At 43.7% G+C, this 27,935-nt stretch overlaps 3 protein-coding genes across 4 annotated transcripts; all 3 read left to right on the top strand.

The window, feature by feature from the left end:
- The first annotated feature begins 2,499 nt into the window (after window positions 1–2,499).
- LOC127301432 (uncharacterized) lies at window positions 2,500–8,474 on the top strand. The gene is made up of 10 exons (XM_051331666.2): window positions 2,500–3,835; window positions 4,448–4,606; window positions 4,844–5,197; window positions 5,281–5,344; window positions 5,787–6,004; window positions 6,084–6,197; window positions 6,302–6,407; window positions 6,483–6,694; window positions 7,123–7,226; window positions 7,809–8,474. Exons 1-10 carry the CDS (start codon window positions 2,585–2,587, stop codon window positions 7,960–7,962), a joined length of 2,736 nt encoding a protein of 911 aa, XP_051187626.1. The 5' UTR covers window positions 2,500–2,584; the 3' UTR covers window positions 7,963–8,474.
- A 193-nt stretch (window positions 8,475–8,667) lies between these two features.
- LOC127301433 (20 kDa chaperonin, chloroplastic) lies at window positions 8,668–13,669 on the top strand. 2 transcript variants are annotated; one of them, XM_071820276.1, is made up of 6 exons: window positions 8,668–8,875; window positions 8,968–9,137; window positions 9,831–10,010; window positions 10,316–10,471; window positions 11,160–11,237; window positions 13,356–13,669. In XM_071820276.1, exons 1-6 carry the CDS (start codon window positions 8,683–8,685, stop codon window positions 13,527–13,529), a joined length of 951 nt encoding a protein of 316 aa, XP_071676377.1. In that variant the 5' UTR covers window positions 8,668–8,682; the 3' UTR covers window positions 13,530–13,669. The 2 variants fall into 2 exon arrangements, with proteins under 2 accessions (XP_071676377.1, XP_051187627.1); XM_051331667.2 differs by having other exon boundaries at window positions 8,742–8,879.
- An 8,585-nt stretch (window positions 13,670–22,254) lies between these two features.
- LOC127298137 (uncharacterized) lies at window positions 22,255–23,591 on the top strand. Its single transcript, XM_051328080.2, has one exon. The coding sequence runs from the start codon at window positions 22,373–22,375 to the stop codon at window positions 23,384–23,386; it is 1,014 nt and encodes a 337-aa protein (XP_051184040.1). The 5' UTR covers window positions 22,255–22,372; the 3' UTR covers window positions 23,387–23,591.
- The last annotated feature ends 4,344 nt before the right edge of the window (window positions 23,592–27,935 follow it).

The raw sequence follows: 27,935 nt of genomic DNA, 5'->3' as shown, positions 1-27,935 counted from the left end.
CTCGTCCTTCCGTTAGTCAACCCCCCTCTACAATTAGTCCTCATGTGCGGAGTTTTGAGGATTAATGGTTCATGTTCTTACAAAATCAAACCGGTGAGGAAAACAAGGGCAATGCACACGTACTTCAACAATTAGTCCTCATGTTTCATTAGTAGTATGCGTTGTGGAACTTATTCCATGATGCTAGGGTGATGAATCAACTCTCTTACAACCTACCATGCAAGGGATGTGTTTACGACGACATCGGGTTCAACTCCACATATTATCACTTATTGATGTAGGCATCTCATAGTTTTTTCCACTAAAATTTTGGAGATCTTCAAGATACAAAAGGTCAAGGTAGAGACGTAAACCGGCACGTCTCGAGAGAGGCGATCAAGGAGGCGATTAGGGTTCCTGTCTGCCTCCGGTCGGTGCCGCCGACCTGCCCTAGTTCTATGGCCTTCGAGCAATGGAGGCGAGGTGGATCTCGACCCCCGTCGGCAGGAGGGCTCCGTTTTTCTGGTTTTAGGGTCAAGGTTTGGTGTGGCGGCGCTTAGGTGGTGGCGGTGGTGTCTTCTTCAATCAAATCTCCCTAGCTTTAGCCCCACCTCGACGACGACGTCGAGAAGGTTGTGGGAGTGGTGTGGTTCTCGAGGACTTGTTCTGGCTGGGGGTGTCTCCGTATCTCCATGGAGCTTCATACGTGGTTATTTATTATTCTTCGTCCCTAGGATGGATGTGATCTTCTTGACACGTTCGGCGACTTCCCGTCCGCAACCAACAATTGTCGACACAGTCTAGAGGTTGATGACGAAGGGCACCTCAGATTTCATTGTAATTTTCATTTTTATTGAGGTGCTTTGTATTATTCGATATTTCACTTAATGCCAGGGTTATGTTCGCAAAAAAGTAGAGATGACAAATGTATATGTCTTTGATGTAACTTTTAGCTTTTATCAAGATTTTCTTATTTGATCAAGAATAACTGTTATTCGTATGTGTTCTTATTTTATATATTATATACCTATTAGTTAGTTTGTGCGTAAATTCCAATGTTTAGTTTCGTTTTTAGCTAGAAAACTTTGCATTCCATTAGCCCGTGGTCATGACGAAATTGACGGCCACTACACGAGATACATCACTGGGATCCGGGAAGATCCATTAAGGTTCTCCCGAACACCTATACGAGCCAGCACATGTGCTGGTTTATTAGAAAGACAAGGGCAATATTTATACTTTGAAAAAAAATCATTCAAGTTAGGACACCCATTTTTTAAGTATCACAAGGTTGGACTTTTTTTTAGGTATATCAAGGTTGGAGTTGGACACCCTATAATGGTGAAGAAGCAGATTGCACCAATAGTTGAAGGACTGGACTATCTGGCGGCGCCGCACATTTGATTTTCCGTGCTGCAGTTCCCACTACTCACATGCATGCGTAATTAATTAGTCTCTTACACTCACATGTATGCAATTATTAGTCATCACACTCACATGCATGCCACTAATTAGTATTCACGTGGAGCCATCCCACCTCTATATGTACGATGCATGCAAACAATGATGTCATGCAATATTCTCTCACTTCTGAAATTTTGAAATGTTTTATCTCGTAAATCATCTGCCCAATTGATGTTCTGTTTTCACAATCGACTTAGTTGCGACAAGATCTTCGAAACTAGATCTCATGTCGCTATGTTTTGATAACATTTTTTTTCATCAACAATTGCCAGATTATTCTCTCATACTTCCCAGATTATCAATTCTTAGCTGCCAGACTAAAAAAAATTGTTTATCGATATTTATAAGATCGTCACATATTTGTTGGGTTATGCATGACTAGATGCCGACAGTTGTTAGATTTTGTGACGTGTTTGTCATATTTATTCGCTACTTTATTGTCGGATTGAAATAACGTATTTGCCAATTTCATTACGCCATTCTACATCGATGCAAAATGCATGATACATGTTTTTTGTTGCATGGTATCATCTCCTAGTTGATGGACACATTTCAAGGCTCGCTCTCTAAATTTTGTAGATCATTTCTCTGTCTAAAAATATGGAATATATGCACATAACTGTGATGGCAATTGTATGTTGATAATCTGGCAACCATGTTAACATTATCTGGCAACTGAACCAATAAAAAAATTTCATCAAAACATAACAATATGTGATCTAGTTTTGAAGCCCTCGTCGAGACGAATTTCGTGGTGAAACGAATCACTAATCGGATTAATGGTTTAGGAGATAAATCATTTTTAATTTTTGAATCTAGTAATTAATGCGATGATGTCAGCGTTAGATTACTGCATGCATGCATGTTACGGCTCCTATAGGAAAAACCATCCAAAACCTGACGCCGCACAGGTTTGAGTTTGTGTGGGACGCTTGTACATAGATTTTCCCTTCTTTCAAAGCCCAATTACTGAAAGGCCCACGGCGCCCAAATTCTAGAAAGTCGAAGGCGTTTGCGCGTTTCAGTACGAAAATAGGCGCGCCATTTTCCATTTCATTTCCTTCTCAAAATTCAAAAAGCCTCGGCGAAAAAATTCCACCTCCCACTCCCAGTTCCACACCCAATTCCTCACCTCGCCCAAATGCAGGCGAAAACCAAACCCTCCGCGAAGCCATGGCCGCCGGCGACCTCCACTTCCCATGCCAAAACCACAGCCCGTCCCTTCATCGCCGCCGTACGCACCGACGACGACGACGACTTCCAGATCCCTCTCCACGCCAGCGGCGCCCGCCCCTTGAAGCCCCCCAATGGCGCCGTATCCCGCCACCTCCGCAAGAAGCTAAAACTTCCGTCACCACACCCCGGGAAGGAGAACCATCCCGTTGCCGGCGGCACGGCTTCCGCGGGGAGGGTTGCGGCGGCGGCTGCCGAAACCCTAGCGGCCGGTTCGAGTGTTGGCCGCGCCGGCCTACGCTGCGTACCCGAGGAGAAAGAAGCCACGGGGGAAGGAATCCGCGGCATATCGAGGTACGGTTCCGGTGACCCCAAATTATCAGGCGCTACCGAGGAGGAAGGATTGGGCGGATACGACGGTTGCAAGGCGAGTTCTAGCCGCTTCCCCAATTCTACGGAATCGAGGGCTTTGGAGCCAGGTAAAACATGTGATTTGGGAGGTGGGCACTGTGAAGAGGCGAAAGGGGTATCCAGGGCCAGTAACCCAGTTCCTGGGAAGGGGGCGGTGGGGGCAAGATCTGGTTCTTGGCTCCATGGCCCTGCCTGTAATGGACGGGGTGTGGATGCAAAAGCTCATGTTGCATCTCTATCCGGGACCGAAAAGGAGTGGAGTAGATTTGGACTCGATGACGGGAATCACCACTCACATTCAATAGAATCAGAGCTACTAGTGCCGAGTTCAAAATCTGGTTTTGAAGGTGCAGATTGCAAAGGTTTCCAAGATCCTGGTTTAGGAACATGTAGCTTGGTTTCTGAAGGGAGGAAAGTTGTGGTAGAAGATGTTGATATTTCCAAAACTGAGCCTGCAGAGAAGAAATCAAGTTCAGCTGCAGATAGTGTGGAGTATCACTGCTCGAATTCAGCTGAATCGGTGCATCTGGAATCACGTACTGTCCATCGTTCTGAAGCCGTTGACTGTGATGATTTTGAGATTGGTACCCAGCTTAATGAGCTCATAAACCTGTGCATGCGGGATCAGGTGGACGGCCATCATAACAGTAGTGCGTCTCCTGCTGAAGGGAATACAATGGATTCAGGGAGGTTCGAGTCGGTATATAAAGTGCAATGCCCATTATGTGGATCAGACATTTCTGATCTGAGTGAGGAGATGCAGCTAGCGCATACTAATAATTGCCTCGACAAAGATGAACCTGCTAAGGTGATATATAGAACTGCTGTGCTAGTATGCTGTTTATATTAATCATTCATGCTAAATTGCTGGGCTTATTACAAATCTCAAATGCTATTTAGTTCATGGGAACCTTAGGTACTGATATATACAACTGCTGTGCATGTGTACTGTTTATATTAGTCATTCATGCTAAATTGCTGGGCTTATTACAAATCTCAAATGCTATTTAGTTTATGGAACCTTAGGTACTGAAATGATTCTTGTTTTTTTCTGTTAGTTTTCGCTCTTAATCCTAAGCACTCTTGGGCTTTGGTCATGTGAACTGTTGCAGCGCAATTGTTATCTGCCTAGTTAGGATGATAGATGAACCTATCTTCCCAGTAACTATTTCTAGAGTGTGGGGTTTAGGTAATATGGAGACTTCTGTTTCTGTGTCATGTTAGCATGATTACACGAGCTCACATGAACTCAAGTGAGGGGTGGAGACTCTCAATTTGATCTTTTGGTTAATTATTTCATCTTTGACAAAGTTAGTGGGGATTAAAGATAATTCGATATTTCCTATGGCATTCATTTTTCAGTAGATTTTTTTGTTAATCTTTTCTTATGAGCATGATGTTTGAATTACCTCCGTTCCAGGAATCTGATCACAATCATGAAAGAAGACCTTGCACTGGAGAGAACACTGAAAACGAATGTGTTGTAAAATGGTTAAGGAACCTGGGGCTATCTAAATATGAAGAAATTTTTACCAAAGAAGAAGTTGACTGGGAGACCTTGCAGTGGCTCACAGAAGAGGTAGTTACTGCATTAATCTTGACATGCAGGTTTATTTTTCAAGCACTAGAGCTTAAGTTATGTGATATACCATCTTACATACTGGAGGTTGTTAGGGGGGTGGAGAACATGAGTAGATGCCAACCTTCTCTTCTCAATTAAGTAATTAAGTTTTGAGAGTACTTGGTTGATGTATTGAATTGACAGTCCTTCTAGTTATAAGTGAAAAACTAACATATTGCTGACTATGTATTGTAGGATCTTCTAGGTATGGGGATCACTTCCCTTGGACCTAGAAAGAAAATTATCCATGCCCTGGGTGAATTAAGGAAGAAAAATGATCATACCAATGATATGGAAGAAGATGTGGTAATTTCTGAAAATACAAACAGAACTAAAGTCCCTATGAATGGGAACAAATTAATTACGGAGTACTTTAGGTGTTCCCCATCTGATCAGAAACAAAGAGGCAGCAAAGTTCAGCGACCATCTAATGTAAATAACCAGAAAAATTCTAGTGCCAAAGTGGCTACTAGCAGAAGTCATACCCGTAAAACGAAGGTTAAAGATACACCTATATGGTGTTGCATCCCAGGAACACCCTTTCGAGTGGTATGTCATTTCTGTACACGAGTCAACTGAAGCATTTATCGTTCAAATGTCACTCTGTTCTGTAACCAAATATGTTGCTGCAGGATGCATTTCGTTACTTACGGGGAGAGTGCAGCCACTGGTTTTTGACACACTTCCATCTAGATCGTAAGTCAAGGTTCTTTGTTGCTGAATGGTTCCAGTGCCAACTGATAAAGTAATTATTGTAAATGATTGCCAAACTTCCTAGTACACATTTTTTCTCTGTTTGAATGAAGGTTTCTCACTGAACGGATAAAGTTATTATCATAAATAATTGGAATATACAAAATGGAGTCACCAACGGCCTCTTCTGTACTAAAGAGATATTGATGTGTAGATAATATTTGTTTAACTAAATAACCATTTTATTTGTCTCACTCTCTATTGAAATATTATCTTTAACGTTTGTCTAGACTATTTTACTTACCACATGAATTAGTCTATTTACATGCCCATTGGTTGTTCACTCTATCTGTAACTGTCTGTTTTAGTCAAATGAGTGCTTCCCACCTCTGTGATACTTATGCTTGATGTTTGATGCCTAAGCCTGTCTGTTTGTCTTAAACAGATTACCAAGGCTTGACCAAGAACTTTTGTCATGGGAAGATTTACTGCTCCTCAATAACAGCAAATCTTGTACATCATAAGATCGGTGTTGCATGGGATAGATTGCATGTATTGCCACTGAACACAAGGATTACTGTTGCAGGAGTTAATTTGACATGTTTTGATGCCAACCATTGTCCTGGATCAATCATTATCCTTTTTGAGCCACCCAATGGTAAAGTAAGTATTGTTCCGATTTGCTTCTCTCATCTGTTTGGCACAACTAGTCGATATCTTATTTTCCTTGCTTGTGTTTTAGGCAATTTTACACACTGGAGACTTTCGATATTCTTCCGAGATGGCCAACAATCCTATTTTGCAGTCTTCTCACATTCATACTCTAATACTTGACACAACCTACTGTAATCCACGAGTAAGTATTTTTCCTGACCAGAAGTGGTGCCAAAGTTAGAGTTGAGTTCTTACACGACCAATCTTCCATGTATCCTTCACACAAACTAAAAAAACATTTTGCAGTATGACTTCCCTAGCCAAGAGATCGTAATACAGTTTGTCATCGAGGCTATACAAGCAGAAGCTTTCAATCCAAAAACGCTGTTTTTGATTGGTAGCTATACAATTGGTACAGTTCCATCTTTGGTCTCTTTGATAATCAAGTATTTCTGTATCTCATATCTTATGATGTTCCTGGTTGCAGGAAAAGAACGATTGTTTACAGAAGTTGCTCGTTTGCTTCAGAAGAAAATATTTGTTGGAGCTGCAAAGCTGCAAATATTGAAGCACTTGGAGCTTCCTCAGGAAATCATGCCCTGGTTGACAGCCAATGAAGCCGAAAGTCACATACATGTTGTGCCGATGTGGACTCTAGCAAGCTTCAAACGGTTGAAACATTTATCAAGCCAATATGCTGTAAGGCCAACTAGTCTATCCTACCAGTTATATATACTTAAGTTACTAGCACCTCAAAGCTACACTCACTTGTGAGTATTGGTCATGTCTTATTTAGTCAGCTTTAGTTCAGCCTGCCCACTGTTACTAATATACAGGATGACATATTGATTTTGTTTAACTATATTTATTATGCCGACCGCAGTCCAAGTACATTTACATATTCCTACAATGTTAACCGGCTAGGATACAATTTGTAATTGCTCCACAGTAATGATGATGTTTGATTGTATTAAAGTAACAACCAAAAGTCTGATAATTAGTTCAGTACTCATGGATGTTACAGTAGAAGGTTGCTATTCATCACTTCACACACCAAAGGAACAATGTTATTTCTGTGCTCCTTATTACCATCTTTTATGATTTTCTGATAGCTACTTTGCTTTTAGAGCCGGTTTGACCTCATCGTGGCATTTTGTCCTACTGGTTGGGCATTTGGTAAAGGGAGGAAAAAAACACCTGGGAGAAGGTGGCAACAAGGAACAATCATCAGGTACGGTTCTAAAAGTGCTTAACGAATATTGCCATATGTTTGATGTGTTTGACATCGGTGGTTTGGCAATGTCTCCAATATGCAAGTTTTTTCGTCATTTTATATGAATATGCCAATATTTTCATAGATTATATCATGGAAGCAGTTCTGGTGACAATTCATCTAATGCTACCATTCTTCCTAACAAATACAGATATATCATTTTTTAGGTCTTATAGTACACCGCTACAGTATTTTGACTGTAAGTATTCACACTATTTACCCCGAAGGAAATTGCAAAAATGTATTCAATCACTCTTTAGGTATTTTGCTAAAGAGGAGTGTAGTACAGTAGTTTTCACCTTACCTTAAAATATTTGTCAAACAAAAAGAACACGGTTCTAAAAGCTGGAGTCCACATTCCTTTGGCCAAAACAGAATGCCTTGCTGTCTGCTGTCTGCATGGTTAAGAAAACTGCGGATCCTTTCTAGTCCAATGTCTTTCAGAAGATATCTTCAGGACATAAAGAAACCCACACATGATGATTACCATGTACTTGCATTGACTCTAAAATATTGTTTGCTGTTTCTTAACCTCTGCAGATATGAAGTACCGTACAGCGAACACAGTAGCTTCACAGAACTCCGAGAGTTTGTGCGGTTCATATCACCAGAGCATATAGTTCCCAGTGTAAACAATGACGGCCCTGAGAGCGTAGATGCTATGCTGGCCCAATTGTTGAATGAGGACCAGTGAATTATATCACTCCACTGTGTCGGCCTGATTACTAACTACTGTCATAAGATCACCTACATTAACGTCCAAGGATTACATAGCTGAAGGTAAACACTGTGTTTTCCTTGCTGATGGTGATGCCCACAATCCCCATTGAGTAAAGCGTGATGCTGGATCCAGGACGTACTTTGTTGGCAGGTTGGTGCAAATGATTGATGGTAAATTTTCAGCTGAGCTATTGGCACCGGACAAATGGTGCGGTTCGATACATCCTCGTGAACAATTCACGAGTCAATGTAAAATGGTATGGACGCATCAAAGTTTATGCATGCGTTTGCACAGCTGATTGTCATCTTGTCAATAGCTTGCAAGACATGAAAGACCTCTGTGATGGATATTCTATGATTGTAGCCTCAAGGTTTATGTTTGATTTGTTTGGTTGGTTCCCTTGTACTGAACAGTGAACACTATTAAGCAAAATAAATATGCCATCCCTCTGGAAATATATGTGAGCACATGTTTTTGAGAATTTATCTCCGATTCTCTGGTTGACACTGAATTGAATTTGTTGGACTTGCTGATCCAAGATACATGTCTGGTTTTCCACTTTTTTTTCCTGATTGTGACGGTCGTTATGTATGGGTGCACCTTTGCTGGGCTGCCATGCGTCCAAGAGGGCTGTACACGGACCCAACTGGCACGCTCCAACGCACAGCATGAGGCCCAGACTCCAAATTCCTAATGGTTTCCGGGAGTCCGAATCTTGGCGACCTCCCTCTTCTAGAACCATCCGGCGGCCTCCTTTCTCCCCTCCTAAACTCGAGGGTAAACCAACCCAAATCCTTATCCCAAAGCTCAGCACCCTCCCTGTCTCGATTCCTCCTCCGCTCCCTCACTCTCCCACTCTCGCGCGCGTGCTCAGCTGAATCCTGCCGTAGGTACGCCTCCCTCTGCCTCCTAAGCTAAGTTTGTCCGATTTCCCCCCTAGTTCACGGTGTTGATTTTGCGAGCTGTTGGTTTCGGCAGGAGCCATGGCGTCGCTGCATCTGTGCGGGCAGCAAATGGCGTCGGCGGCGATGGTGAAGCCAGCGTCCGCGGACGGGCTCCGCGTCGCGGCCTCGTCGCCACGTGCCGTGCCGGCGCGGCGGAGGTTCCGAGGCCTCGTCGTCAGGGCCGCCACGGTCGTGTCGCCAAAGGTAACCATGATTGCTGGGCCACAAATTGCTAGCTCAGCTGCTGTCTACCTGCATAATTTGTGCTAGTTCTATGGTTTTACCGAGCATCTGGTGGTAAGGGTTTAGCTGGATGGAGGCCGGTAGTCTGCTTGGAGTAGATGTTGTTCTTGTTTGTTCGAACGAACTCTATTCGAGTTACCCTCATTTCCTTTAATGAAATATTATTCTTCAGTACAAATTTAGTTTGTGTTAACGAAGTAATTTGTAGCAAGGAGAGGGATTACATTAACCAATACACTGAGTAAACGACAAGCGTAAAATGCCCAACCAAAGCTTAGGAGTTGTCAATGGTGATGTAGCTTCAGTTTGGAGAGAGGAAAGATTAGCTACTCGTTAAGAATGTGCTGGCAACAGCAGAACCTTCTGTAGTTATATTAGAAATCACGCTCACAGAACGAGCCTTTTCCTAACTTGTGGTGTGGCGCGTCGCTTCGTTAGCGCCAACCAAGTACGTTTGTGTGCAAAGCTGCAGCTCTGTGCAGTATGCTTTGTAGACCACGTTGCCCACCCTAACTCGCAGTTGTGCAGGCGATGCGGGTCCATTGCTCATTACAAGTTAGCTGAGATGCTGTTTTAAACTTCTGAGAATGTAATGTGCAATCCTCTGGCCTCTTATCTAAGGCACTGGTGTTCATAAACTTGTGATATGTGCAGTATACATCTGTCAAGCCATTGGGAGATAGGGTACTAGTGAAGACCAAGACCACTGAGGACAAAACTGCTGGAGGGATATTGCTTCCAACAACAGCTCAGTCAAGACCACAGGGAGGGGAGGTTGTTGCAGTTGGAGAGGGGAGAACCATAGGCAGCAACACCGTCGAGATCAGTGTTCCGGTATGTACCCTATCTGATTGACTAAGATTATCTGGTTTTTGATGGTAGGACTATGACTTATGCCTGCTTAGTGAAGAATATAAAATAAATAAAAAGGAAGATAAATCAAAACGTGTTATTACTGGAGTGCCATCCACGGGTAAATAAATAAGAACAAATTAGCTGCATGTGTCATACTATTTGTTTTCTAAGACAATTATTTAAAGACATCTTTGTGGTGACATGTTTATGTTATTTTCCTATCTGACGTACTATATTTCTGTGAAACTGACGAGAGAAAATAACAATACATTACCATGTTCCAGGTTGGTGCTAAAGTTGTCTACTCTAAATATGCTGGCACAGACTTAGAATTCAATGATGCTAACCATCTCATCATGAAAGAAGATGACATCATTGGTGTTCTTGACACTGATGATGTGAAAGATCTGAAGCCACTGGGTGACCGTATTCTCATTAAGGTCTGTTTAGAAACATATTATTTTGATACTTTTACTGAGTGATCACTGCATTCCTATTATGAACAGAATGTTTATTCAAATCCTGCCTCGTTCAGTATTGCAACTGCACGCTCAATTTGTATAGGTGTTATCGCCAAATAATATTCATGGTTATGTATCAATTTTAGAATTAGGGACATTATGGTGTAGCATCTATTTGAACTGAAAAGGACATAATTTTATTCACTAACGATAGGGCAAGGAATGATGAACAACAGGGCAAGCATGCTCTTTCGAACAAAAAATACAACGTAGAGCTAGAAAATATCCCTTATGTTGTTTGCTCTGATCTGCTTTGGTCATGGGCTTGACAACTTAATTTAATAGAAGCAGAAAATGCCTGCTTGTGTAACTCCTTGATTTTGTGCTTTCTATGCTCTGCTCTTCCTTTCTGCTTGATTGCCTTTGGCCTCAGATCCACTATATCTGCAGCGACTACGCATTATTGCATCGTGATAGTCAGCATGCCAATTTTTTTTTTGCTTGGAGCATTCAGATTAAACATAGCAAAGCTATATTCTTTAAACCCTTTCATTCATACTGTGAACATCTATTTCTTTCTTGTTTTGAGTACCAAGTGTAACAATAACGTCTAACATCACCATTATCACTATGCTTACATAAGTTCTATGTCCCCCCTTTGAATCAGGTTGCAGAGTCTGAAGAGGAAACTGCTGGTGGTTTGCTATTGACACAGGCGACGAAAGAGAAGCCTTCTGTTGGAACGGTGAGCAACTTTGTTATGCAGTCTTTACCACAATTAATCTGATGATCGGTTATCATAACTGCTTATAGTTCCAAACTAAGAACATATTGGCTACAAAATAGTTGCATCTATTCACATAATCATCTTTCTTTGCTGTGTTGATTTTACCTTTTATGTCAAGCAGCAGTGGTGTCATGAGTATGTTTACTGGCCATTTGTGCACTTAATACTAATAGTTTATTTTCTGTTAAGCTGCATGAAAACAGGAACACAAGATCTGTGTTGAAGTATTGTGATCTATATTCTTGTCTCAGTTTATGAGTGTAATTTAGTTAGTGACCAAGACTTCCTTTGACATGCTGCTTTTTTGCCCATCTATTTGTTTCTGCTTTTACAACAACAACAACCAAGCCTTTCAGTCCCAAACAAGTTGGGGTAGGCTAGAGTTGAAACCCATAAGATCTCGAAGCAAAGTCATGGTTCCGGAACGTGGATAGCTAACTTCCACGCACCCCTATCCATGGCTTTGTCGATATTCCAAACCTTCAGGTCTCTCTTAACGGACTCCTCCCATGTCAAGTTTGGTCTACCACGACCCCTCTTAACATTTTCATCACGCTTTATCCGTCCGCTATGCACCGGCGCTTCCGGAGGCCTCCGTTGGATATGTTCAAACCATCTGAGACGATGTTGGACCAGCTTCTCTTCAATCGGTGCTACCCCAACTCTCTCCCGTATATCGTCGTTCCGTACCCGATCCTTTCTTGTGTGGCCACATATCCATCTCAACGTCTCTTCGTTGGCCAACACTTAGCGCCATACAACATCGCAGGTCGGATAGCTGTCCTATAAAATCTGCCTTTTAGCTTTTGTGGCACTCTCTTGTCACAGAGTAAGCCAGAAGCTTGGCGCCACTTCATCCAACCAGCCTTGATTCGGTGGCCCACATCTTCATCGATATCGCCATCCTTCTGCAACATGGACCCCAAATATCGAAAAGTGTCTCTCTCCGGTACCACCTGCCCATCAAGGCTAACCTCTCCCTCCTCGTTCCTAGTAGAACTGAAACTGCACCTCATGTATTCAGTTTTAGTTCTACTAAGCCTAAAACCTTTCGATTCAAGAGTTCGCCTCCACAACTCTAACTTTCTATTAACCCCCGTTCGGCTATCATCGACTAGCACCACATCGTCCGCAAAGAGCATACACCATGGGATGTCTCCTTGTATATCCCTTGTGACCTCATCCATCACCAAATCAAAAAGATAAGGGCTCAAAGCTGACCCTTGGTGTAGCCCTATTCTAATTGGAAAGTCATCAGTGTCGCCATCGCTTGTTCGAACACTTGTCACAACATTATCATACATATCCTTGATGAGGGTAATGTACTTTATTGGGACTTTGTGTTTCTCCAAGGCCCACCACATGACATTCCGGGGTATCTTATCATAGGCCTTCTCCAAATCAATGAACACCATATGAAGGTCCTTCTTTTGCTCCCTGTATCTCTCCATCAGCTGTCGTACCAAGAAGATGGCTTCCATGGTAGACCTCCCAGGCATGAAACCAAATTGGTTTTTGGTCACGCTTGTCAACCTTCTTAAGAGGTGCTCAATGACTCTCTCCCATAGCTTCATAGTATGGCTCATCAACTTGATTCCACGGTAATTAGTATAACTTTGAACATCCAATTTGTTTCTGCTTTTGTGATCATAATTTTTTTCCTGGTGTTTTTGTGGTTACCATTTTGTGTACATCATTAGTAGTCAAATTAAAACAACTTTAGAGTGTAGCTTTTTATGTGGAGATCGTAGGTGCCTAACAGTAACAAAACCGAACACCTCATTTTACTAGTTGACTAGAGTTGGCTGATAGACTAGACCTTAACCGCGGTACCTTAAATTTATTTTGACTATCATATGAAACATGAGAAATCAGGTATAACGAATACAACATTTTATCTTGTTTTACATTCCCTCTGTGTTCTCCATAGTTGGGGCATGACTACATGACTGAGGAAGTCTCCTGGATATGCTATCCATGTTGATATAGTTATATACCCTTAATTTTTTAGAGACTTGTAGCATGAATTCCTGAGCTATGGTCACTTCTTTGCTAATCAATATTTTTCTGAAACAGGTCGTAGCTGTTGGCCCTGGGCCATTGGGCGATGATGGCAGCAGGACGCCCCCGTCACTCACTCCGGGAAGCAGCGTGCTGTACTCCAAGTATGCAGGAAGCGAGTTCAAGGGCTCCGAAGGCGATTACATCGTTCTCAGGGTGTCCGACGTGATAGCCGTGTTGTCATCGTAAGCATATGATGTGTCACGTGAGATAGGAATTTTGATATCGAGTCGATAACTTTGTTTCATTACCCACTATCTGGAATTTTCTTGCTGTGCTGTCTTATGGTTGAAATGCTGTCTCATAATAAGGTGACTGCTTAGATTTCAGACATGAATGTCTTTGTGCTGCCTGTACTTAGCTTCGTGGTTGGTGGGTGTGTTGAGCTTTGGCCGATTGGCAGGGTTCGGTTCTGCTGTTCAGTTGTTGTACTTGATGGCCAGGTCAGCGTATCTGCACGAAGATTGACCAACTGGAAACAGTATTTTCTGTGAAGAGTCGAGAGAGGTTGAGAGGAAATGAAGTGAATGGATGCTTTATTGATTGTGACTGCAGGCTATATATACTAGCCGAACAGACGTGGTACATATGTCGGTTTACATCTTTCCGTCGCTTCGGAAGAGTCACAGCGACGGTTCGCTATAGACAGCGTTTGGACAACACGAGATTCTAACTGCTAGGCAGAATATTCCATAGAATATTCCTATACAATTATAACTGCCTAATTAGCCTGATACTAACGCTAATAACAGTTCCTAACACTCCCCCTTGGACAAACGTTGTATTCCAAGCTTCATTGTCTTAAGAATCTTTATATGTCTTGAGTGTTGCAAAATCCTTCTTTGATCTTGAAATCTTGAGAATCATTGATCTTGTATAGTCTTATATCTTTCTAAATCCTGTGGAAAAATATAAGAGGAAAATATAGAAATTTTGATATACCGTGGGTATATTATTCTCTCATTAAAACCTATATGAGAAATCCGTTGGAAAACTCATAAGGAAGAGAATACAATATTTATTTATCAGATGATAATTAATAAGTTCAGTTATAGGAGTTTTCTCCCCCTGAACTTTGCATTCATTTTCAATATTGTTCTATATAGAAATCATATGCATTTGAGTAATACAAATGCTATTATCTTGATAGATAATGGTAGATGATTCTGTTGAATCTGAACTACATAATATCCGTCTAGATATGATTGCGAACACATTATGTATTGAATAGACTCTGATGATAAAATCATCGGCATATACATAGGTCATGTAGAATCCAGGGAGGGATTTTCTTAACAACTAAATGTATGCAATCTTATCCGAGTATCCTTTTGAATAGGGAACTCTCATAGTCGATTGTACCACACAATCTTCGACTTTATTAATTCATGGAGTGACTTTTGAATTTTTTTTTTTACACAATATATGTTGTGATTGTTCTTGGACATACATATAGATATCCAAGATGAGTGATCCATATGAGTATGAAATCACCGCGTCTATCAACTGCATGGATAGTTTATTTGAACTGCCAATAATATTGATATCGAAACGTAATTCCACTTATACCAAGAGGGTATGTTACATCATAATCGATGTCGGGTCTCTGCGTGAACCCTTTGTGCTACAAGCCTCGCTTTCTCACCACCTCATTGTTTTCGTTATGAACGAAAAGTCACTTGTCTTCCAAGAGGGAAGATGACTATGTGGAGAGTCTATTACTGTGGTAAATACCTCTCTCTTGTTGAGTGAGTGCTATTCTTATTTAATTGCCTCCTTCTAGTTGAACCAATATATGAGTGCATGAGGCACTCTACCATGGATTTTGGTTCAGGGCCCTAAAGGTTTAGCAATCTAAGAATAAATATTTGTCGACAAATGTAGTCTTTATGTTATATGATTCTGTTGAATCAAGAAAAATTGTGGAAATAATATTTACATCTTTTTAACTCCGCGTGATTTCCCATAACAATGGAGTCAAGGTGTTTCGATTTTCCAACATTTCAAATAGTGTGCACATTTATGTTGGGTTTGGATGATGAGCATCCGTTATGTTTTATTCAACTTGAGGTTGAACTACATTTACTAGTTGAGGAGATAATTTCCTCTATTTCCGCGGATACATATGAGAACTCATTTCTCATGTGACCATGTTTCTCCCCCTAATGCTCTCATTTGGGGAGAATAGTGGTGGTACGAGATACTTCCACTATTTTATGGCACATTGCATGCATGCATAATGTAATTTCATGACGTCTTTGTCATAAGTAAATGTATGTGGCAAATTTGCAATGTGTTGCAAATATATTGAACTTTTATGTTCAGTTTTTAAGTACGTGAATATGAGGACTGAATGTCTGATGGCATTTGTAATTTATCGGCATTCTTTGTGGTACGAATCTCCCCCTAATGCCGAAAATGTCCTTATATTAAGTGTAATCAGCGTACGGGTTATAAGCTATTCTCCTGATAGGAGCTTGAGATATTCATGATTGACGGATAATAAATAAATAATAATATCTCACATAGATCCTATACGCTGGAGTGGTGATATTGGTAAGAACCAAAATATCGCAGATAGGAAATACTTGTTTCATTTCCACGTACTTACTGCAAGGGGAAGCAGTATGATATGCAGTTGGAATGATCTAGAATAGATCTGCGCATGTAAGACCGCAGGTCTACAACAAGATGTTGGTATATTAAGAATATGTATAAGTGGTCATTGTAATTTTAAGGTGAGAGAGCTTTAAAATTATTTTTCTCATGGCACATGTGGTGCACATAAAGTCTGATGACTTGAGATTTGCAACTTTTAAGTTGTGACCAACATAATTGTTAATAATTTTCTTATCATACCTATTCCAGGATGATCAAGGCAATCTTGCCAAGTCTTGAATTTATCAAGGTTTTGAAAATTATCTTGTAACATAAGGTACGGGTTTTATGTATGTATAACATAATCCGAATAAAGGTATAATCAGAACACAAGAGTGCATTCTGAACTACAATAATAGTACATATAGGGAGTATGAATATGGTTCTTTAGGAACCAATAATTGTTCTGTTATGCCTATTTACGGTCATAACATCGTCCTTACTCTTAGTAAGAGTTTGGAAATGTTTTGTTTCCCTTAAAAATGATAGTAGTGGTGGTACCACTCACTTAAATAGGATTTTTTTTTCATCGGATTGTTACCCGTAAATAAAATAGAATGTATAGAATATATATTTATTCATATTCACCAACATAGTATTTATGTTACAAATATCAAATATAAATACATTACAGTATTATGTCTGATTCACATAATACAATATACATAGTCTGATAGACTTTTATTCTACATAGTCTGATAGACTTTATTCTACTAATTGTTATACAATATAACATTTTGTAGTATTTTTAATGGCTAAATGACATCAAGTGTTTACGGAGTTTAATTGAGGTCTCCAAAAACATCTTGGGTGTAGTCCACAAGCATGTCTTCATCGAGGATGATATCATCCTTTGGCTTGAATTCTTCAATAGAACTTTGAGATGGACCAACTTGAGAGTTGTCTTGTATGTCGTTGAAGTGAGCTTCAGCTTTGTTTCCATGAACTTGTTTGACTTCTTTGCCATACTTCATGTATAATTCCACGAGGTGGTCGGGCATATTGCATTCATTAGTACGATGATTCGTACATCCACACCTTTGACAAGTTTGAGAGTTGTCAATTTGGTTATTTTTATTGAAATGACTATTGTTCGATTTCCACTTTCCCTTGAATTTTCGGAAATTCCGTTTACGGTTTCCAAATTTACTAGTAAAATGAGCATTAGCATGTGCTTCAGGGATTGGCATGGCGCCCGTTGGGCGAGCATTGTGATTTTCCATGAGAAGTTCATCATGCTTCTCAGCCTGAAGTAATGTGTATATAAGCTCAGAATACTTTGTGTATTTCTGTTGACGATACTGCTGTTGCAATATCCTCATCGAGGGGTGGAAAGTGCATAAGGTTTTCTCCATTAAGTCCTCGTCTGAAACTTGCTTATTGCAAAATCTCAGTTTGGAATTAATCTTATGCACTGCAGAATTGTATGCAGCCACAGACTTAAAGTCCTGGAACCTTATGAGAGACCATTCTCTCTGGGCTTCTGGCAACATTACTGCTCTTTGTTGGTCATATCTCTCCTTTAGGGAGTTCCATAAAGCTAGTGGGTCCTCTTCCATCAGATATTCAGTTTTTAAATCAGGATGGAGGTGGTGCCTTATGAAATGCAATGCCACATACTTTACCACTTGTGGTATTTCTGGAGCATTTTCAGGGGGTGTGGCAATGCAAGGGCCAAGGTTACGTCCAGTCAAATTTATTTTCATATCCATGGCCCATGATAGATAGTTACTTCCATCAACTTGTAGTTCTTCGAATTCTTTCTTATTGATGCCAGCCATTTTTCCTGCATGTATAATCATGCATTTTATTAATTTTACTTGATAGTAAAATTATTTTGGTAAACAAAAAATTTGTTCTAGAGGAACAATTTTAAGCTGATGCTTTTCAAACCAAATATGTGTAGATCTTCGAATTTGAAGTTAACACATTGTAGATAATCTCCATTTTATGGAGTACATCTCTCAGTACTAGGAAGCATAATCTGACGTATGTCAGTAGACGCCCATCTAGCACCCTGTGTTATACTTTGACTGTAATATATTTGGAAGAGCACTTTGGAGATAATCATTCATTGTAACGACAAATGAATATACCTCACAGTAATGGATAATCTGTATTTGTACAGTAGATGCCATTACCTTGTGATTCGCAAATATGATTCGAGATAGTCACATTTTTATCTCTTAATGAGAAATTTGCACGAAATTTAAATTTCAAATGCAAAAATAAAATTATTGTACCAAATAGACATGTTAGAATATGCTACAGGCACATATATAAATAACATGGCACATTACATACTTGTGACTTCTAATAAACATAAGGTCTAGAATAGATGTATTTACATCACACTACACTGCTAATCTGAGTAAAGCAAACAGAGATTTTCAGACAGTAGTACTACACGTAACAGTAGTAAACTAGACACATAGCTTTCCAGACTTTTCAGTACACCGACTGTCTGGGCACATCGCTGCATCAATAGAAAAATAGGGACTAGAGTCTGGGAGGAGCGACTTGGGGAAAATAAAATCCCCTCCGGCCCGTCGTCCTCCTCGCATTATCCTCTACATCCTTCTTCACCTGACCAGCGACCGACTAGTACTTCTTCAGCAGCGGCGCGGCCCCTCCGCTGATGAGGAGGAGTGATGGGAGGCCTCGTTGAGGCGGAGCTCTGCGACGCGGCCGGTGAGGCCGAGGGCCTCGGGGGACCAAGTCCCTCTGCGGATGCCTGCAGGGCGGGCCGCCATGGCCGAGGCGAAGCGGCGGAGGAGCACCCTGGCCTCCGGCGAGGGCGTGGGAAGGGCGAGCACCGGCTCGTTTTCCTCTTTCTCCGGCGCTGGGAGATTGAGGTCGGGGAGCACCGGGGCGGCCGGCGCGGGAGCCACGGCCTCGACCTCCTCCATCGCTGCCTCCGGCTGGACCGCGTTGGGTGGCGCGAAGAACTCCGGCACGGGGTCGTAACCCGGCGGAGCAAAGTGCGCGCGGTCCTCGTCGGAGGGCGTCGGGGATGGGAGGCATGGCTGAAATCCATGCCGCATGCAGTAGTACATCGTCGGAGGCGATGCCGGCGGTGGCGGTGGCACCAGGAGTTCCTCGTCGCCGAAGTCGCGCTCGGGGTCGTCGACAAGCCAGCCGGCGCTTGGTCCGCCCAGCAGCCACTCCATGGGTGGAAGGGCGAACTCCGGCGGCACGGGCATCAGTTCGTCGATGTCCGCGCTGATGTTTGAGGCTGAGGCCTCGTCTTCGTACACTGCATCAACCACTTCTTCGGCAGCGACCGCCGGCGCGGCGACGACGACGGACGGTTCGGCAGCGACCACCGGGGTTTGTTCCCGGCGCACAACAGCCGTGGTGCTTGGCCCCGGGTCTCCAGGGGCGCGGTGGCGCCGCATCCAGTGGCGGTTGTGGTGCTGGGGCGTCCGCCGGTTGCTGCGGAGGCGGTTGCCGCGGAGGCGGTTGCTGTGGAGGCGACGGCGGAGGCCACCACCACGGAGGCTGAGGCCTCGTCTTTTTCCACCGCGTCGGGGTACCCAGCGGTTGCCGCGGTGGCGGAGGCCACCATTCCAGTCTGGGCGGCCATGACGGCGAGGGCCGAAGTACCAGTGGCTGTGGTTCCGGCGAGCGGCAGTGCGAGCGGAAGCCCGGCGAGGATGGTGTTCCCTTGCCACAAACCGAGCGAAGGAAAAAGCGAGGTCTGAGATGGAAGACATCTTTTTACTCACCTTTCTGTCTCTTCTACTGTGGCCTATTGCTTTTGGCAGGGCGCGTGCATGATAACGTGTGAAGAGTCGAGAGAGGTTGAGAGGAAATGAAGTGAATGGATGCTTTATTGATTGTGACTGCAGGCTATATATACTAGCCGAACAGACGTGGTACATATGTCGGTTTACATCTTTCCGTCGCTTCGGAAGAGTCACAGCGACGGTTCGCTATAGACAGCGTTTGGACAACACGAGATTCTAACTGCTAGGCAGAATATTCCATAGAATATTCCTATACAATTATAACTGCCTAATTAGCCTGATACTAACGCTAATAACAGTTCCTAACATTTTCAAGAACACTTGGAGTTGTAGTCAACAAAGCGTGCAAACATTGGGTCGGTTGGTGAAAACGATTATACTGGAGAATGATAGGCTGCTGGAGTTGGTGTGTTGGTAAAACCGTAAAAGGAGTATCTCGCGTGCAAACTAGTCGTATAAAATGATACAGTATTGGATTGTCACCTAACCAGATCCTTTTTGCTGGCGAGGGGATGATGATTTGGTGAAATCGTCAATGCGGCATTTGAAAGACAAGGTCCGACTGAGACTGCGGGGATGTGAAGGCGGTGTGTAGTGGATCTGACGGCTATAGAAAGAGTTTAACAAGAAACGAAATTTCTCCAGTCAATTCTGACGACCTAGCTTTTCTAACTCTGAGCCATCTTGTAAGACCATTTCACATAGAACCCACAGTGTACGTGTCATCTGGTAAATAGAGACCGGAGAAGCAACAATCGTTCCGCATGTTGCACGGCACGCTCTAGCTTCTAGATTGATCTGGAAAACAGATACAGTAACACGAATTGCATATACAGTCTAGGGTGTCATTTTCGCTCGGCCACATCTCTAGCCGATCCCTTATCCATGCAATCCTTAAAATATTTGTTATTTTAAAATTTCGAACAAAAAAAGCAACCGAACAAATACGCGATATCCTCGCCAACTTTAATATTTCTTTAAGTGTTGGAAAAACTAGAAAGGGTTGTGCGGGCGAACCGAGGGTGCCCTATATCGCTCGTGGAGTTTGGCGGGAGGGAAATTTCAGCACCGCCATTTCCCACTCCCCCACCTAGCCACCACCGTCACTGATCTCATCCCTTCCCCTCCCTCCACCTTCACAATGGCCCCTCCCAGCCGCCGCTTGTTGCTAGCCAGCTCGCCCGGCCAGATCAACCCACCCCCACCGAAAGCTCGCGCGGCCACCTGTGACATTGGCCCGCTCATGCCTGCCTCCGGCAGTGTCAAGGATGCCATGGAGGAGAGAAAATTTTGATGTAATGGTGAAATCCAAGTAGATGTTGGTGAACAAAACATTGCGAACAAAAAATACTCATGGTCGATGAAGAATCAAGAGAAGAAAACAAGGTAGCGAGAACTCCGCGAAGGAGAACAAAACAATGATGATGGATCCGACTACATGGACGCCTACACAAGAGAGTGGTGGGATTTGACAAGGATGGACATCTTGTAATCAAGAAGGGAAGCGGCTAGTGCTCGCGGTGCTCCGGCTAGTGGTGGCGGTGGTGGTGGAGGAGGAAGTGGTGGTTATCCGACGAGTGGTGGTGACGGTGGTGATGCCGTGACGTGCTTGTAGTTGATTGCGAACATTATCGGTCATTTTGGCTTTTTAAAACTATTGTCGGAAGTTGTTCAAACTTACAAAAAATCATACTATATTCGGTTTTACCGTTTGTGTTTTTCGCATCATTTCGGCCTTTGGGTTCAGGTTTTACCGTTTGCGGCATCTGTTCGGACGCATCACGGATATCGGGACATGCCTTTAAAACACGTTTACAACCGGAGAGTGCTTTTGACTCCCGATCTCTAGTGCTCTCGTCGTTTTAAAATAGACATTTTTATAAGTTATCTTAAAATCTAAAAATAATTGTGGAGATTGTGAGTGATACATCTCACAATCATGCAAAGTCTCAACCCAATTTATTTATTTATTTTGTGCTACGCAAAAAATGATAAAATATGATATGTTTTGGAGATTTGAAAATGACTACTCATATCTATCTTTAATTTTTTTGTGTAGATTAGAATATAAAGTATTTAAAAATAATATTTTACACGTTTATGTGATACATCATTAACTATATATGATTCTTTTCAGAATTTTCTTATCATTTTTAAAATAAGATCACTGATATCCATGTGCACTAAATCTTCATCCGGCCTTTATTTCCGTTTTAAAGACCGCGGATATAAGTGATCTTCCAGAGATGGCATGATTCTGCGACGTCTACCACGCCATGCCTGTAGTTTTCTCGAGATGCCAGAAATTGTCCAGGTCGATGCCGCTGCCGCCCTTTCATGTACTCCGCCGTCCCCTGCCACCTGGTCAAGCAACGGCCCGGCTGCGTCCTCATCACCCGCGGGCAGCGGTCGACCGAATCAAAACAACACAAAGTAGTCCAAAGGCCCTCGTGCGGTGCCGCCATTAAAAACTGCGCCTCCGGCACGCACGAGACCGTGCCGTCCGACCCGACACGGTCACACTCGCACCTCCAGACTTTATCACGGCGCGGCGACCGCGCTCGCGCGCTTATATAGCCCCGCTCGGCGCGCCCGGCACGGCAGGAATTTGGCGCGGATCGATCGATGGCGAGCCATGGCCACGACGCGCTGTGGGCGAAGCTGTGGGAGCTGGAGCTGCAGCTCGCGGCGTACAAGCTCATGCACGCCGCGCGGTGCGGGGAGGACGACGACAACGACGGCGCGGGCGCGCCCGAGACTGCGTGCTGCCGCGGCAGGCAGTACGACGCCTACATGCGCCGCCGCGACGCCAGGCGAGCGTCCGTCGCCGCGGCCGAGGTCCAGCGGCGGCAGAGGCCAGGCGCCGGCACGCGCGGCAGGCCGACCCCGCTGACCGTCAAGTGCGCCGCTCGGGACACGCCGCAGGTGAGGCGGTCGCTGCCGGCCGTACCGACCACCCCGAGGAAGGAGCACGGCGCGCTGCCCCTGGCCAGGAGCAAGACTGTGAGCGGCGGCAGCGGCGCTCCAGCGGCGAGGCCGCAGTCGCACCACAGGCGGAACAGCGTCGGCGGCGACCTCGGCGACTGCGGCACGCCGAGGCCGTTCCTCAGGCGCGGCAGCGGCACGGGTGGCGCGACCGCGGTGCACCTGCGTTCGCCGAGGGTGCACGACCTCCCCGGCAGCAGCCCGAGCCCGAGGCGGCCGCGGCCGCAGGACCAGCTCGCCACGAAGCCGCGCCACCTCCGGTCCGTGTCGGAGGTGCCGTTCCACGCGTCGGCGGCGACGGAGTCCCCGTCCCCGAGGTGGGCAGAGACGCCGGGGCCGGCCCATGCACGGGTGCGGAAGCAGTGGGGCAGCGCGGAGAACCCGCCGCCGGTGCTCTTCTCGGCCGCGGCGACAAACCCGCACATGGACCTGGCAAAGGGGCTCAAGAAGCTGCTGAGCTTCGTGAGGAAGAGCAAAAGTAGCAGCGAGCGTCAGCAGCACGGCGGCGGCGGACGTGACTCCGGCGACGGGAAGCCCGTGAAGGAGTGGGCGAGGGCGGCAGCCTGCTCCGGCCTTGATGATGGCCCGTTCGATCGTGCGAGGCTGGAGGGGCACCGGTTCCCCATGACACGGCCAGTCGGCACCTCTCGGTGAGCTAGGCGTGCGCGGTGCCTCATGAAACAGTGATATCTGATAGGAACGTCGTTAGACATTCCGTGTGCTCGAGATCGAGAGAGACTTTTTGGTTAACGGCCATTCTTTTGTGCCGTGAGTGTTTGTGTTAGTAGCATGTGCTCTGCTTTTGCCTTAGCGAAGAGGAAAGTAAAGAGAAAAAAAAGGAGCTAGGCGTTTTTTTGCATCCGGAGCATATGATTCCAGTTTTTGAAATGACTTTCAAACAAAGTTTAAAATGGTAGTACAAAAATTAAAACAAAATATTGACGCATACATCTTGATGTTGTATGCGTTCATAAAGTCGTTTCACCGATAACCGATATTTTTCGCACCTTGTGCAAAAGAGACAAAAATGATGCTTAAGAAAAGGTTTTTATGAGACACTTCTTTATCTTTTTACATAGGACATAAAAACTCTTAATTTTCGTAAAATTTAACGTGCATATATATAATATTAACATATACACATCAAATTTTTATTCAGATTTTTTTGTCATTTTAAAATGTGATTATCGGGTACCATGAGTATATGCTCTCAAGTTCAAGACTGGTTTTCGCTCCAAAACGATTTTCTGAACACGACTCAGTTATAGAGCTGAACGCGCAACAAAAGAACACAAAAACATTCATCCCCTTTCATCTTTTATTTTTTCTAAAAAAAGGGAGGCACACGTTTAGCATCTGTCCATCAATTTAGTGAGAGAATCTTTTATATATATAGATGGGAGCAAAATCTATACCTATATCTATATCTAATCTATATTATTACATACTAATAAAAGCTTCAAGATTTCTCTCTAATTTTGGATAATTCACCTCTAAATGACAGATTTACCTTCCCACTAAATTATATGGGCACGTTCAAAAGGGTTTCCTCCAGAATACATAGGCCACATCGCCTTTGTGTGTACCACATAGCCACAACCAACTGACAATTCAAGTCATTTGGGGGTTTGGAAATCTTGATTGATGTAAATTGGGGGGCTTATCAGGGGGTCCATGGAATCCCGCCTTCAGCCGTCGGCCAAGAAAAAAAAGTCGACAAATCCAGCAGCGCCATGGTGGCCTCCGTAGTCCGTGACAAAGAAACTCACTTCGAATCTTGACCTTGGAGGTGCGGTGCCCCCACCTCACAGAGTCATAGGTGGCAAAGCCGTACAAAGGGCGCTAGACCCTGGAGGCCCTGTGCTTGGTCTATGAGTGAGTTTACACCCACAAAATTGATCTTTGTAGAGCAGGAATGTTGAGTATTCTCCGCTAGTTGTGTGGTTCCAAACAATTGTGTCTTCCACGTCCCCGCGGAGTTGAACACCATTAATCTCCACCCAAAGCGAAATGAACTTGTGGATGCGTGGTATTGTCAGCTTGGTGTTCGTTTTAATCTTTTTAGTATAAGCATTCTCATGTGTAGCTTGTTTGACGCTCTACTTCCACCTTATAGAGGCATCGAATATAAGAGGTGCAATGTCTTTCGGTTTCTTGTCGTTTAACCATGGGGATTCCCAAAACGGGTCAATCCTACCACTTCTAATGATGGTTCTGGTGGAAGCGTAAAAAGAGGCCCATGCATGTTCACATAATCACAAGGGTTCCCAAAACTATTCCAAAGCTTGTTGAAGTACCTCTACTCGAACCAAGACCATCTTAACCGCAAGGCACACTCGAATTTTCCAAGGACATTGATCCAAGCCTCCCAAGATGGGTACACGGGCACACCATCTCCTAATTTATTTTGCATCCACCAGAAACATTGCTAGTTCTTGACCACAAGAAGGCATGCTCAAACTTGTTCTTGTTGGTAATACAACCTGAAGGGATGGATATGCTTCTCTTATTCTTCATACATCGGTGCAAGCTAGGTTCCATATGATGTGCCCATGGACCATTTCCGAGCTTCTATGAACCCCTACTTTGGAGGCTCACCTTGTGGTTGTTGACTTCCCCGTTGTGGGCAAAGCAACTTTGGTGGCGGTGGTGCTCAATTCTCCTCGGGGCAACATCCAAAACAATGGTTGGCTTCGTCAACCCCAAAATCTCCATCCATTGACAAGTTCTCTAGTTGGTCTTCGACCAGTGTGGTGGATATAGTCTTGGGGCATAAAATATACATGGCACCTAACATCTATACTCCCTCCGATTCCTATTAATTGACTTCAATATGGATGTATCTAGAACTAAAATGTGTCTAGATACACCCATATTAGAGTCAATTAATATGAACCGGAGGGAGTATATAGATTCGTGAATTATCAGTTCTCCTTCATCGAAAACCATTGAATCAGCTAATTGTTACACATACATTCACATACATATACCATCAGGGTTTAATTATCATTTTGATATTTATGAAAAAAGGAAGTATAAAAATACTAAAGAGAGACATAAAAAAGAACCAGAACCGTAACCAGAACCAGAAAAAGATTTTTTTTCTCTACTACTTAAAAAGAAGGAACGTGTTCCCCCTTCTCTCCCTATTCGTCGTCCTTTTGGTCGTCGCCGTCGCCCACCTGAATTTCGCAGAAAGGAAAGTAAAGAAAATCAGAAAGAAATCACCGCACCATTAGAAAGGAAAGTAAAGAAAATCAGAAAGAAATCATGGCACCATCAAAATTGAGTACCATTAGAAAGGAAATTTCACCAATTACACAATCATGACCGCAGATCAAAGAAGCCCATTATTTTAGGAATTTCTGGGATCCCGCACGAACACATAACTTTCCCCAGGGAACTCCACCGCATCATCAGGCAGGAAAAGAAAAGGAAATTACACAACATCGTGACCATAGGGAAACTCGGCCAATTACAGGAAACTTGCCCTAGATCAGAGAAGCCCAATTTTCCCTATTAATTGAAGAAATTACTGCTCCAGGATTATATACACGTATGATAGGCAATTCTCCCACTAATCACGTCCAATAATTGCTCCGTCCAGTGGGTCCCGTTGGAGTCCCCGGCCGCCGCTAGCTCCCACCAGCTCGTCCTCGGCACCAATGCCGACGACTCCCCCAACCACCTCATGCTCGTGGATGCCATGCTCCACGCCGCTGAGGGCGGCGCCGTCCCAGCCCCCTCTGAGTCCATCTTCCGCTCGGCGCGCCACCACAGCGAGATCAACCGCGCTCGGTGCATGCTGCAACATCCTTATACCGTGGCCACCAAGACCTACATCGATGAGTTGCACGTGTATCACCTTGCCGACGACGTTCAGAAGGCCGGTGCCCATGTCGTGCTCAGGGGCCATGGCGCAGCGGGTTACGGGCTGGCGTGGAGCCCGATGAAGGAGGGTCGCTGCTGAGCGGCTCGCATGGATCTCGCATCCGGAGTGGAGTCCCATTTATGGATGCGCAACAGGTGTTTGAGGTAATCTCCTCAACCAAATCATCATCTACCTCTGGTTTTCTCAGTAAAAGTGTGAATTATGCAATACTGGGTGATTTGGTTGATTTGTCGGTTTTCATCAGCGCCCAGGTGCAGAGCACCACCTCACGATATTGAGTGTTGCTCCTGCAAGTTTCGCTTGATGAAGATTGAAGTGGCAGTTTGTGGCTCACCGTAGCTCGTATGAAGCTAGATGTGGGCAATGGCATCAGGCCAGCTAATCTCCTGAATTTCACTAGAGCTGCGAGTTATTTAAGTTCGATTGCAAAAATTACTTTTTCTTACGATATATGACTTGGAGTCAATTATTTAAGTTATTGCCCATCAAATCTGAACAATATGGATGCGCATAGTCGCCATTATATAAAATCATACTTTGCCTCTAGATGCAATGCACAATAGTATAAATGTGTGTTCTACTGGTCCAAGTATCTGTACATATTACAACTTCATGACTAATGTTGAAACATATTATTCCTATAGGAATGGTTTAAGCACAAGTTCAGTTTGCAACGCTTGAGGTGCTCCGAGTTGCACTTATATTCTCCTAACTTTGGGAGCAATTTGTTTTCGAGTCAGATAAAATAATTGGTTCGGAATATGTGTGATGCCCAAATGTATAAGGGTTTTGACATGCTTATGCATACTTTTAGATACACATGATGTATACAAAGATTGGAAAGTTAGTGTTGAGTTTATCTTCTTTACTTTTGTGAGGTTCGCCAGAAATTTGGAGGTTGCTAGCAATACACCAATGCATTTTACAGATAAAATCATTTCCCATGCATGTTACTCCTCCTCCCCGGTGGCGGCGGTGTAGCGATGGGGCCCTAGGGCGGCATCGCAGGGGATTTTCCTATAAAATAATATTTAGGTGTAAGACTATTGCTGATCCTAAAGTAACGGATTTTCCTTCATTTGCCATCTCAGCTTATTTACATAAGGATGCAAGCTGGGGACACACACACACACAATATGCAGTTTGCAAATTCAGTGATGTGTGGTATAGTCTGTTGTGACAAACAATGTCGATCTGATTTATGGTTCAGTTTAGCACTTACCTACACTCCTTGATTAAGCAACTAATGAAAGACCCCATTTACCTACTAACAATACCACAACAGTTTTAGAGAGGAGTTCCCATATGGCT

Source organism: Lolium perenne, chromosome 5, assembly GCF_019359855.2.
Source record: "Lolium perenne isolate Kyuss_39 chromosome 5, Kyuss_2.0, whole genome shotgun sequence".
In the NCBI taxonomy this organism is placed as follows: domain Eukaryota; kingdom Viridiplantae; phylum Streptophyta; class Magnoliopsida; order Poales; family Poaceae; genus Lolium; species Lolium perenne.
Note: the sequence above shows the minus strand (reverse complement) of the source record. Positions and strands in the feature narration are given on the sequence as shown.

What these genes read in the sequence shown, in the direction of transcription:
- LOC127298137 (XM_051328080.2), top strand. Translation starts at nt 22,373, where the DNA reads ATGGCGAGCCATGGCCACGACGCGCTGTGGGCGAAGCTGTGGGAGCTG.
- LOC127301433 (XM_071820276.1), top strand. Translation starts at nt 8,683, where the DNA reads ATGGTTTCCGGGAGTCCGAATCTTGGCGACCTCCCTCTTCTAGAACCA. An exon ending in CCGTCGAGATCAGTGTTCCG is followed by an intron (nt 10,011 to 10,315) that starts GTATGTACCCTA and finishes ACCATGTTCCAG; the next exon opens with GTTGGTGCTAAAGTTGTCTA. An exon ending in AGAAGCCTTCTGTTGGAACG is followed by an intron (nt 11,238 to 13,355) that starts GTGAGCAACTTT and finishes TTTCTGAAACAG; the next exon opens with GTCGTAGCTGTTGGCCCTGG.
- LOC127301432 (XM_051331666.2), top strand. Translation starts at nt 2,585, where the DNA reads ATGCAGGCGAAAACCAAACCCTCCGCGAAGCCATGGCCGCCGGCGACC. An exon ending in ACAAAGATGAACCTGCTAAG is followed by an intron (nt 3,836 to 4,447) that starts GTGATATATAGA and finishes CCTCCGTTCCAG; the next exon opens with GAATCTGATCACAATCATGA. An exon ending in TGCAGTGGCTCACAGAAGAG is followed by an intron (nt 4,607 to 4,843) that starts GTAGTTACTGCA and finishes TATGTATTGTAG; the next exon opens with GATCTTCTAGGTATGGGGAT.